The following is a 12,813-nucleotide window of genomic DNA, read 5'->3' on the forward strand; positions in this document are numbered from 1 at the left end:
AAGATAACACATGTAACTTCAGTGACTAGGAGGAAAAGGGGCTAAAGAGAAAAACTAGGGAGTGGCTGTGTGTCAGAAAAAGAAGATATGGAACCTGAAGGTGCTCACACAACTGAAAAAAAGTTCCAAATTTTTCTCAATACCTCCTTCCTAGGAATTGTCAAGTCTGCACATCATTTTTCTCATATTTCTTACATGGTGATTTTACTCATCTCTATGCAACACAGTGCACTGCCATACATTGACATTTTTCAAAAGTATTATTACTTAGAAGTGAATAGCCCTTCTTGTTTTCAAATTTATGTGCTTTATCCAACAGACTGGGTCTAATAAACACAGCTGTATTAGAAAAGGAGTTCAAAGACGATGTGGGTCAAAGACTAGAGACTCCAGACAAGGAGGTTAGCATTTAGGAATAACGAATTTAGAAGTACTTTAAAGCAAAAGACAACCACAAATGTTAAAAAAATGCTTTTTAATTTGTAACCAAAAGGATCATTAAGTTGATGTAATTTTTTTTACTAGAGTATTCAAAACAATTGTAGGCAATATGCCTTAAGCAACATGATTACTGAATAAAAGTTGAGATGGACGGCAGTTGTAATTTGTGTGAAATTTATACTTGAGCTTAAAGTTTTTTAAACTTTCATAAAATTATAAACTAATAATAATTCCCCAAATTGGAAGTCAGATAACTTATTTTAATACAATTCAAAATTAAAGTACAATTGCTTACACAACAATGAATAAGGACAAGTTTCCAAGTCAGATGTCAAACTGAAAATTCAAATATAAACAAAGGAAATGTAAACAGTTATAAAATATCAACAGTTATAAATGTTACTTACTTACAGAAAGGCTATTCAAATTTTGGTCTATGAATGATTTGTGACTCATTCAAAATGAAAGAAAGAACTTGTGCCAGAATGGAAATCTATTATGTCACTAATCGGCTATTTCTTTTATAACAAGACTTTCTTGATAAAGGAAGCAGTGTGCTGATTTATATTCTGGCACAGGAGCCTTATCTCATTACAACCTGGAGAACAGGTCCTGCTTACTTTCTTTAAAGTGCCGTGATAATTTTACTGCTCAGAGTTAGGTTAATTTTAGTGTGGGGGAAAAAAGTTAAACTGACACATGATTGTCAGCTACACCTCTTCTATTTTTAATCCCATTGATCCAAAGATCCTAACCAAAAAGCAAACTATACTTTATAAACTCATCACAATATAACATTAATCTTCAGATGATTACTGACATCTATTCACCTCTGAGGGGACCTCCATATTCCCAGTTCAATGACATATATCAACCGTTTTGATTAACACTTGCTTTCAATCTTGCGGGAAGAAAGTATGAATCATTTTATAATTATCAAGAAAAAAATTTAGTAAGTAATAGTTATTTGTGAATAAGTTCCTCTAAAAATTGGTTTATTCTCCTATATCAATCAGAGAAAATTTTAAGTTCATCTTTATGAAAAAATTGAACTTTTATACTGTTTGGGTAACAACTAGTTGCTTTACAATGAAAATTGGTAGGGAAAAATGTATGGAAATTTATAACCCTGTGTATTCTATTAACTAAGGGGAAGCAGATAAACTATTTTAAGATTCTTCAGAATAAAAGTAAACGTGCATATAATTCAAAATTCAAACATTGCTTGACTTTTGGTATGGCATAATTCCTCTGGAAATTAAAAAATATAATATGGTCTTTTGTAAAAGTAATAATTTGCTCTTTCTCCAATGACTTACTAAACTTTACCTGCATTAGCTTAATACTGAAGGCAAATAAATGGACAGCCAATGATTCAGGAAAATCTCAACAGTCTTAGATATACAGAAGTCTGCAGTGACTAGATTACTGAACCGATAACTACTTCTTAAGGAAGTTAAATGTATATTTACATGTCTTAAGATGAGAGCTTCTTCAACACCTGAGCTGAGTGCAATATACTGGAGGGAAGAATCTCTAACAGAAAGTTGTTTAAGGACTTATTTCACCTATCTATACATATATACATACATCTATACAAACACATTTACACATATACACACACACAAGCAGAAATAACTTTTCCTTCAAGAAATGTTGATGTAATAGGAATTCTCCATTTATCTAAATAAAGCAATCTGATGGTTATTTAAAAGTTTTTAAGTTATTTGGAATCTCACAAAATTTCAAGAAGTTTTTCTAGAATAACATATAATTCAAAGGGAAAAAAATTCAAGGATTTCTTTTGACAAAACCGAATTTCTTTTGACACAGTATCATGGTTGCAAAGTTATAGTTACCTTAACTTGATAACATGAGTTTAAATAGTCTCCAGGTGGAAAGTCATCAAAGATTACCCAACGGGAGTCAATCCCCACCCCCTTAGGACTGGACATAGTCACCGGCCTCCCATAATTCTGCTGTCCTTGGACTATTACTTGCAGTGGCCCCACCATTAAAGGCCACTCTGCTGAGCTTTGTCACACACTAGGAAGAGTTCTTCACAACTCTAGAAGAGCTTGATGTCATCCTGCTCTATGATCACACTCACCTTGCTGCAGCTGACTGGCATCGTGCTAGCAGTCCTACTGTGCTATGATATGTTTTATGCATACTTTTACAACTCTGAATGATTGGCTTGTACTCCAAGACTCAGAAGATACTTAAAAATTCTGCAAGTTGTGTAAGTCTGTCAGTACTTTCTTCTACATTCAGTATGTTTCACTGACTGAAAATAGAGCACATTCAGTTTCATCTAAGTATCTTCTACTCTAGAGAATCTGGAGATGAAAACGCTCTACACTTGTATAGCTTCTATTCTCCATCTTTCGGAGCTTGTTAAATCTGAAGTATGGTGAGAGTGGGCAAAAGACATATGAGTTAAAAATGATGCCATGCTCTTCTTTTCTCTGTTTTAACTTGCATACTGCTGCTGCTAAGTTGCTTCAGTCGTGTCCGACTTTGTGCGACCCCAGAGACACCAGCCCACTAGGTTCCCCCATCCCTGGGAATCTCCAGGCAAGAACACTGGAGTGGGTTGCCATTTCCTTCTCCAATGCATGAAAGTGAAAGTGAAGTTGCTCAGTCGTGTCCGATCCTCAGCGACCCCATGGACTGGAGCCTTCCAGGCTCCTCTGTCCACGGGATTGTCCAGGCAAGAGTACCAGAGTGGGGTGCCATTGCCTTCTATAGAATATCCCTAATCCAGTTTCTAACCCCTCCTCTGCTCTGGTTAAAGGACCTGTCTCATATAACAGATCATACGTAATGCAGTTTCAAAATATCCATGATTGAGAAGCATTTTCAAGTGTTAAATATCTCAAGCATCTATAGAATAGCTATATTTTTATTTAAACTTGAAACTGTTATCCTAAACAAAATTCTGTCAATAGAGGCATGGTATAGGGCTTACCTTGGAGAATCTATTAAATTCAAATGTCTTCATTTTGCTTAGTTTACATCAACCATAATATAACCCAAATCACTTTTTTCCTGATATGGAAGATATTCTGATAAATTCATTTGAACCCAAACTCTTTCATTAACATGTAAACTCACAAGTACAATTTTATTTTTGTTATATATTTAAATATTTTTTGAAGAGTTGATATCTCAGTATAGGGAATGAAACTGTGCTAGTCATTACTAATTTAGCATTCAAACATTTCCCTAAATTCTTCAATGCAAAAGTGCATTTACAATATAAACATGCCATATATGAAGCTACAAACCACAATCTCACACTGGAGTGGATTTCAGATTCCAGACTCAGTTCAAATGGGGTGAGGAGGAAAGTGCTAACAGAGCAAATCAGACACAAGCTCGTGGGGGCTGGGCAGCGAGTCGTCAAAGCGGAATCTCTTGGACACCGTGCTGCTGTCCTCCGGGATATTCTCTTTGTCTTCCCGGTCACTGCAGGTGCCATTACAAGAGGGCCTGTGAGTCCTGTCCTCAGAGGACCTTACTGGATGATCCTGACTTTGAGAGGAACTGGAGGTTTCTTCAGGGTGAAACAAGTTTCCAAAGTCCCACTGCTGTAGCCAAGAATGAGAAAGGCAGATTTCGGCTGTCGGTCTTTTCCTTTGAACGAAAGCACCGAGAAAAGATTGAGATCTAAAAATCGGGTTGGAAATGTCTGTAGTTCAGTACATTACAGGCTTTTTAAAATTTACTCTGAAAATAATACACACCCATAGTACAGGATGGAATAGTAATAAGAAAAGTGGAACACCCAAGTCTGACATGTACTGAAAATTCAATTTATCGTGAAGCTTACAGACAGGACTATCTAGTCAAAACACTTGGGAACATATTTTAGCCTTGCAAATAAAAATCAGTAAAATTATAAAGACTCTTGGGTTTATAAACCCTTTGAAGGAAAATACGTGTAAGTAAATTATAATCTCTTACTAATTACTTTATTCTTAAAAAGTAGTAACAGTTAAATCTTGAAAACAGAGACTACTCTTCAAAGATGTTTATCTAATATTTTTACTTTTTAAATTTTGTTTTCTCTTGTGAAAGCACCATGTTCAAATGTCACAATATTTCAGAAAGAAAGAAAACCTCAACCTTAACATAACCACCATTACCATTAGAACGTAGGTTTCCTTAGACTTTGTTTGTATGTTCCATTTTTATGATTATAAAAAAATTAAGGTGCTCATTACAGAAATTTTAGAATCTAAGTGAAAAATATTTAAGAAAACTAAACAGTTTAAAACCATAAACACATAGAATAATCACTATTTCTATTAAATAACCATCTATGAATGGTAGCCTGCCAGGCTCCTCTGTCCACAGGATTTTCCAGGCAAGAATACTGGAGTGGGTTGCTATGTCCTCCTCCAGGGGATCTTCCTGACCCAGGGATCGAACCACGACTCTTATATCTCCTGCACTGGCAGGCAGGTTCTTTACCAAGAGCACTACCTGGGAAGCCCAAAATAGAGCTAGTCAGGGTTTGTTAAGACTTGCATTAAGTGTAGGTTTTCTTCTTAAGCAAATAAGGAAAGTGAATCCTCCAGGAGATTAAGTAACTGTCAGAGCGAGAAGACTTGACAAGTAACAAAACCAGGATCCCAGCCCAAGACAGTGTATCACAGCTTCTGAGTTACATGCTGCCAAGGCATTTTAAGGTAAATAGGGCTGATCCGGAGGCTTCCCAGGTGGCTCAGCAGTAAAGAATTCACCAGCAACGCAGGAGACGTGGGTTCCATCCCTGGGTTGGGAAGATCCCCTGGAGGAAGAAATGGCAATTCACTCCAGTATTCCTGCCTGGAAAATTCCATAGACAGAGGAGCCTGGTGGGCTACAGTCCACGGGGTTGCAAAGAGTCAGACACGACTGAGCAACTGAGTACACACATTCAGGACTTATCCAGGTAAAGAAAAGGAGGTCAGCTTTTTCTTTTCCTGCTTTGAAGTCGCCAATGAGTGAGGTAAGAGTTTTAAGACATACTTTCAAGTACTTTCTTTAGTAGGCAAAGAGTATCTGGCCCTTAAAAATTTGACAATCAGTATTTGAACTTGTTATACAACTATGGTTATTTCACTATAAATAATTCATAACAAAGTCTCATCATAACCAGCCATGTATATTATAAATCTCTGGTGTGTGTGTGTTCAGTTGCTCAGTTGTGCCTGACTCTTTGTGACCCCATAGACTATAGCCCACCAGGCTCCTCTGTCCATGGGATTTTCCAGAATACTGGAGTGGGTTGCCATTTCTTCCTCCATGGGATCTTCCTGACCCTGGGACTGAACCCAGGTCTCCTGTACCTCATACACTGCAGTGGATTCTTTACTGCTGAGCCATCAGTTCTACTACAATCATTTTAAGGAATTTCAGAGGACAGTAGCAGGTTGACAGAGAGACAACCCAAATCTCTCTCCATTTCAAGATTTCCTGTTATATATTTTATATTTCCTATGTTTGAAGTCATGGATCTGTCATTTAATGATCTCTCATACCACCTCTCTTCCCATTTTACCTGAAACTTGTGAGAGCATACATCTAATAATTTTATACTGTTTTATAATGTATCTTTCTTAATAGTCGTATATAATTTATTTTGTAATAGTATTTAAGTAAATTAATATTACTTACTCTGGATTTTTCACTAAAAGGCTCTGGATGAAGTCTGTGGCCAGCTGTGAAACTGATGAAAAAGTTTCTTCCGAATAATCTACATTAACTTGAGAAATATTGAGGTATGTTTCCTGATTATCTTCTCCCACAAATGGGGATGTGTGAGTTAACAACATATATGCTATTACACCAACATTCCTGAAAAAACAAATAACTGAGAAGATGGGAACTTAAAATGTGTGTTAATCTTAAAATATGTATATAAAGTAAAATTGATTCTTGACATATTCCTGTCCTTAAATCTTGTGCAGTTAAACTACAGATTTTAAACTGCTTTTTAAAGTTCCCACAGTATACTATTAAAGCTGAAATAATTATGCTGTCTCAAAGTTTTCCTCACAGAAAAAGACTGAGGGAATATACATGTATGTTATATAAAATAATGTATTAAATATGTATCATTATATCTACAGTCTGCCCTTCACACAGATACCTGTTTATCAAGTACACAAAGCTGTCCTGAGTGGCATTTCCCAAATGGTGTTCAATGACACAGTAATGATCCGTGAGACATAAATAGGATTCCATTTGGTAAAGCACAGTACTGGGCAGACAGATTTCTTTTTAACTGCAAAACTTTTAGAACCATAAATATGTTAATGACAACTCCTGTGTTCAGGAACCAGAAAAAGATAATACATATATAGCACCTATTTCACCCACTTACCTAGCCATAGGACCCTTTTTTCTTAGCAAATCCATTTCATCCCCCTACATGGCAAACTAAACTCTTTCTCTTGGTCTGATGGAGTCAGTCTGCCACTGTGGTTTCAAGTAAAGTTCTGGTATCAATGCCATCTCTACCCTATAATATTCTGTCTGTGTCAACCATATAAACTCACAGTACCCAAGAAACATACTCTTATAAAACTGAACTTTTAAATGGATCTAATCTCATTTTTCTACTGAGTAAATACCTTTCTAGTTCTAGACCTAGATCATATGTCTCCCATCTGGTGCTTGTCTGCTGCTTCCTTCATGGTTATTAAATAGTATTCTATCTTTATTATAGAACATATAGCATAGTACTGTGACTATTTTGTTCTTTTATCAGAAGGAGTCTTCCTCCAGGAAAGGGGTTTTCCTGTTTATTCCTGTACTTTGGCTCAGAGCCAAAGTGTTATTAAAAAGAATGAACAGGTAAATGTTTTCCTGTGGCATAATAATGATAGCCAAATAAAATCTTTTAAAGATAGCCTTACTATTTACATTTTGAACCAAAGAACCACGGCATATGTACTAACCAGCTCTTAAAAAAGGAATACAAGTAACTAACAAAATCTTACCACATATCTGTTGCTGTGGTAATGGGATCGTAGTTCAGGATTTCTGGAGCTGAAAGAGAAAATAAAATTCAAACTCAATACTGACAAATCTAAAAACTTGAAAATTGCTTTGCAGTAAACTGGATTTAATTTTAAAGAATTACCAATATATCAGTAGAAACTTAGCACAGTATTTATTATCCTGTGATTGGACATTTAGATATACCTAATGTTGAGAAAATTATATAACCAGATGGTTCAAAAGCACCAATTATATTCTGGGAGTAACCAGTAGTTATGCAGTATTTTTTTAAAAAAACAATTAAGATTAACCTCAGAAAAAGCAACTATGAAGAAGTAAAATGTTAGAAGCTAAATTCTTTTTACAATTTTAGTTTTATTACTCTGTTAGGAATTAGTTTGAGTTACTTTATTAGAATGATTTCAGTTTTTCTTCTCAGGGTAATGGACTCATATGCATTCAAAAATGACACTATGAACAAACCAGCTTCCTGGAAGTGTTTTAGATTTTCAAATAGATTAAATATCCCTTTTAAACTATGTAAAACCTAGTTTCCTAAGCAATTAATTTTCCACTGTCTCCTCCTTTGCCCACTCCCCACCAAAAATATTTACTGTTACAACATAAATTCTCTATACTTTGTGAACATTACTATAAATTTCAAATTAGTAGAGTCCAAACTAGTATCTATACTTGAATAACTTTTTAGTTTCACAGTATGATTTCATAACTTTTGTAAGCATAACAGTTTGGTTAATAAAGCCTGTGAGTCACATATATTGTCAGCCTGCATGCACCACCTGCTACGTTTCACATACTTCTGTGAGCTATATTATCTACAATTACAATCATTATTCTAGGACACTGTAGCCTCTATCAGCATTCAGAAGTTAGTAATTTGTTGTTTTTCATTTCGGGAAAGTCAGCTCCATTGCTGAGTAGCACCTGTTCTGTTTACTTGTATCTTTTCAATGCCTGCATAGGGATATCCATATGAGCAACACGAAAAAAGTGTAAAAAGACTGTTACTACAAATTAAAATACTTTACCATTTATGTGCTGCTTTACAGGACTTAAAAAACATCTTTCATCTCCATGATCTAATTTGTTGATTTAGCATGATATTCCTAGATTATCTAATAACAGATTCTACTTAACACCCTTCTTTTTCAAAATCCTCCTTTTACAACTCTCAGCAAAAGCCTCACTAGGACAGAAGTAAAAGTGACATCTATTAAACAAAAAGGCTTCAAATGCAGTAACACTGATTCAGTTTTCCTCTTTTTTCATTTTCTTCTGCTTCCTAACTTCCTTTTTACCTATTTTTCTTTATGTACAAAGCTTTTACACACAAACATTAAACTTTTAACTTATATGTCCAATGTCCTGTAAACTGTGATTGTCTCAGTTCACTACAATTCATTTAAATGTGTCAAAACCGAATTTCAATGCACTAAAATCCTTGAACCAAATAGATTTTGGAGTTACATGCCCTAAAATAGTTCTATATAGGTATCACTTATTAATAAATTTCAAAGTGGTATATAAAATAAAGGAAATTCTTACCCAAGTATTCTGGTGTTCCCATGATTTCCCGGAGTTCACATGCATTTCCTATTTTTCGAGACATTCCAAAATCTACAATTTTTATGTCCCCAAGAGGATATATGCTGCTCAATAATATATTCTGTGGCTAATAAAGCACAACAAGAAATGATAAATAATATAAAACAAGAAAAGAATACTAAACTCAAATCAGAGGTAACTTAAGTAGAATTTGTTTAGCGATTAAACATTTATTGAGTCATCCACTAAACATTTACTAAACTACTACTTAGGAGGAGCTATATAGTCAATGATAAATAAAGAAAAAAATACACTTCAAGAGTATTCTTGGTTTAAATAAAAAAAGATGGATACATTGATTGATTAACTGATTATGATATACAGAATACTCAGTAGTAAAGATTGCTTAATTCTGCCCATAAAAAAGTCCAAGAAAGCTTTGCAGTAGAGATGATGCTTAAGATGAATCCTGAAGGCTAAACAGAAGCATGCCAGTGAGAAAAGTGGTCTAGGGAATAGCATGGAAGAAGGCATGACCAAATAAAAATGTGTTTACACCCAGAAAGAGCTAATGGTTCAGTACAGTGGTATGGTTCTGTCTGACTATTCCCAGGATTGTACCTGAGATAGAAAGAGGCATGGGAGGGTATATGAAAAGGAGATCATCCAGGAAGGGAAGAGTCCAGTGTTCAAACAATGAGAGACAATTTGATTCAGATTTCAAGGTTCTTGTATGGCTAGAGAGGAAGGATAAGGAGAAAGGATAGTAAAACGAGAGGCTGAAGTGTTACCTCAGGGTTTGGGAAGGGGCCTGAATGGTCTGGGGTGGGGTGTGGAGAAAGGAAAAGCCAAAAGACTAAAAGCCTCAAGAGAAAGATGAATGAGTATAATGGGAGCAAAGGAGTAAGGACCAGCAGGTTATCTTCAAGAGGTAGCTAAAAATTAAGTATTTCAGAGATAGACGGTTTTATAAGACAAAAAGTCCAAGATGTGGCAATAAGAACAGGATGCAGTGACATGACGGCAGCATTAGAACATATGTAATGATGGTTTTTAAAAGCCCAGTGATTAATATCTGAGCTACTCACAAATGCAGTCTTCTATCAGTCAATACAGAAGTAAGTCCACCTAGCACATGCACAGTCTAGACAAGCATGACCTATTGTTTCCTCTCAATACCAGTTTGCAGTGAGTTGTGCAAAGCAAGAGCACAGAAGGAAGAGAGATGTAGTGGTACTTAAAACTACATTACATTACCTTTAAATCAAGGTGTACAATGTTATTCTGATGTAGGTAATGAACTCCTTCAAGTATTTGTTTAATGAGTCTGATAATGTCATTTTCAGAAACCATTTCAGCCAACTCAGGTAAACACAAATTGAAAATTTCTCCACCTGCAGCACTGAAATAGAATTCAAAGAATAGAAACTTGAAAAATCATTGATCTAAAAATGACAACTTTTAAATACTATATACCTTTAAGTAAAAGATATGGCCACCTAAACTTTAATCTCTCTATACATACACATTTGATAGGGGGTGGTGGATGGTGCTGGGAGGGATGTTTAAGAAATAAAATAAATGACAAGAATAGTTTAAAGTCTGGGTGCTAGTATTTACCTATGAGTTCAGCTCTGCTCTATTTTACTCATTTATTCATTATATGTAAACATACCTGTCATCTGTTTATAGATAGATATTTTGATTCTCAAAGCAATCATGTGAATCATGGGTATCATTCCCATTTTGCAGATAAAGAAATAAGTACAAAGAGGTGAAATTAAGTGAGAGGGCAGAATCTGAATCTGTATAATATGGATGAGAATCTACATTCTTAACCAATATCCTGCATTGCAGCTTTACAAAGAATAGTTGGGGCCAGAACCCCAATTTTTTTCTTTGTTTATAAGAACTGAATATCTAAAGAATGCCAACAAATGCATAATGAAAAATTCCTAGATTTGGAATCAAATGATTAAAAATCTGCTATTTGCCAGGAATATAATTTAGGGTCAATCACTTATTTGAGCTTCCTCATTTGTAAAACAGAGATATAACTGAACTGATTTAGTCCTTTTTTCCTAAGGACTAAGTCTAAATGAATGAAATAAAAACTGTCAGAAATCATCCAAAAAAAATCTAGATGGTTATTAATAAAAACTTATAAGGTATGTTTGGGAATATCTCAAGTAAAGCCTACTCTATATGATAAATCAGAAACTCATTTATTTCACAGAACACTATTTTCCCCCCTTTGGTTCACTCCTGTATCCACAGCAACAAGAAGAGTGTCTGACACATAGAAGGTATACAGTAAGTGTGTATTGAATGAATGAATAATGGAATAAACAGTCATTCTTCAGAGCAGCTGAAAGTACAATTCATTAGTCTTGGTGACTGTCAAGAGGAAGAAGTATGTCATATATATCTGGAGTCACAAGAAGGAAAAAGAATCAGTGGTCACAAATCTGAGTCTCATTGAAAATCACAGGACTGACCCTTCACACTTGCAGAGGTAACCAGGCTATCAGGGCATCTGTACAGAGCATGCCAACTAGAAGCTGCAGGGCTTTGTTGCTTCACACTTTACAGTATTTCAGAGAAATCTGTGGGACAGCTGCTAAGGCACATGTGGTAATGCTTCAATAATGTTTACTTCATATCTCAATGACTTCCAGCCCCCCAAACTCCCAGAAAGTTCATAAGAAACGAACTTCAAGATCTGACTTCAAGATTTCATAGTAAAGACAATCTGAGTATGAAAAATTTACTTTGCTATAAAACACTGTAGTAGTGACCTCCAAAGTTAGGTACCAGAAGACAATGTTAGAAATTCATTCATCTAAAAAAGAAACTGATCTTTATGAATAGCTAATATTCAGACTACACATGTGGCCCCTCAATTTACACATCAATTGTTTATTTGTCATAACCCTGCTCAAGGTCTCCTTAGGGAAGAGGGACTCCACAAGCCAAGCTACTTAGGATACCTCACTTCTTCCCTTTCTGGTTATGTTATTCAGCTTTAATGAAATGAATCTTCTCAAAACAAGTGGTAAAAATATATTCCTGTAAGGACACTACAGATAAGGTTAATAATGCAATTGTAAGCAGATAAGATAATGAAGAGATACTTCAGATTCTCTTAGAATAAGTTCTTTGCTGGCCCTTTATAAGACACACCTGATAAGAAATCAGGCCAAATAATTAAAAATTAAAAGAAAATTGTATGGAATATGGATTCCTAGCCACTATTAAAATATGGAAAATACCCAAAACTATGGGAAATACCAGAGAGATCTAAATTCTTCAGTATACAGCAGTATACGGCAGCATAAAATGCTTAGGTGAAAAATTCCTTCTTGAACACTTCATAATTATTTATATACCAACACTGACATTACACTCTCTAAAGTTAATTCAATAGGCAGAATCCTCATTAATTCTAAAATTCAAAATAAAATAAAAGAAAACTACTTGAGAAAACATATGTAAAGCACTTCCCAGTGCCTAGACATAAGAGAACAGGCTGCCTGTGGAAGTACCCACTAAAACAAAGCAGCCTGACTTCTATTCAGACTCTGCCTGACTAGTCCCCTGAGCTGGGACAAAACATGCTTCTGTTTCTTCTACTGATACATAGTGATACACGACAAAAAATGACAGCTCTAACTTCACTGGCTTGCTCTAAGAATTAAACCAGTTAAGCCACATAAAGTACTGAGTACAACAGATGTTATAAGAATCAAAGCAGATTACCTGCAGTATTTAATACAGTGTTTGACACATAGTAAATATTCAAAAAATATT

At 35.1% G+C, this 12,813-nt stretch overlaps 1 protein-coding gene across 3 annotated transcripts in view; it reads right to left on the reverse strand.

Annotated features, from left to right (window-relative positions):
* Positions 1 to 458: 458 nt before the first annotated feature.
* The window catches only part of STK17B (serine/threonine kinase 17b), a 29,953-nt gene continuing 17,598 nt past the window's right edge, over positions 459 to 12,813 (reverse strand). For all 3 annotated transcript variants that reach the window (XM_012141077.5, XM_042244013.2, XM_042244014.2), the window contains 5 exons: positions 10,261 to 10,405; positions 9,004 to 9,130; positions 7,437 to 7,485; positions 6,109 to 6,288; positions 459 to 4,080 (listed from right to left, as the gene is read on the reverse strand). In XM_012141077.5, the coding sequence (XP_011996467.1) occupies positions 3,798 to 4,080; positions 6,109 to 6,288; positions 7,437 to 7,485; positions 9,004 to 9,130; positions 10,261 to 10,405 (784 nt within the window). In that variant the 3' untranslated portion in view covers positions 459 to 3,797. The remainder of the gene's footprint in view (positions 4,081 to 6,108; positions 6,289 to 7,436; positions 7,486 to 9,003; positions 9,131 to 10,260; positions 10,406 to 12,813) is intronic.

Source organism: Ovis aries, chromosome 2 (assembly GCF_016772045.2).
Source record: "Ovis aries strain OAR_USU_Benz2616 breed Rambouillet chromosome 2, ARS-UI_Ramb_v3.0, whole genome shotgun sequence".
NCBI classification, from domain to species: Eukaryota; Metazoa; Chordata; class Mammalia; order Artiodactyla; family Bovidae; genus Ovis; species Ovis aries.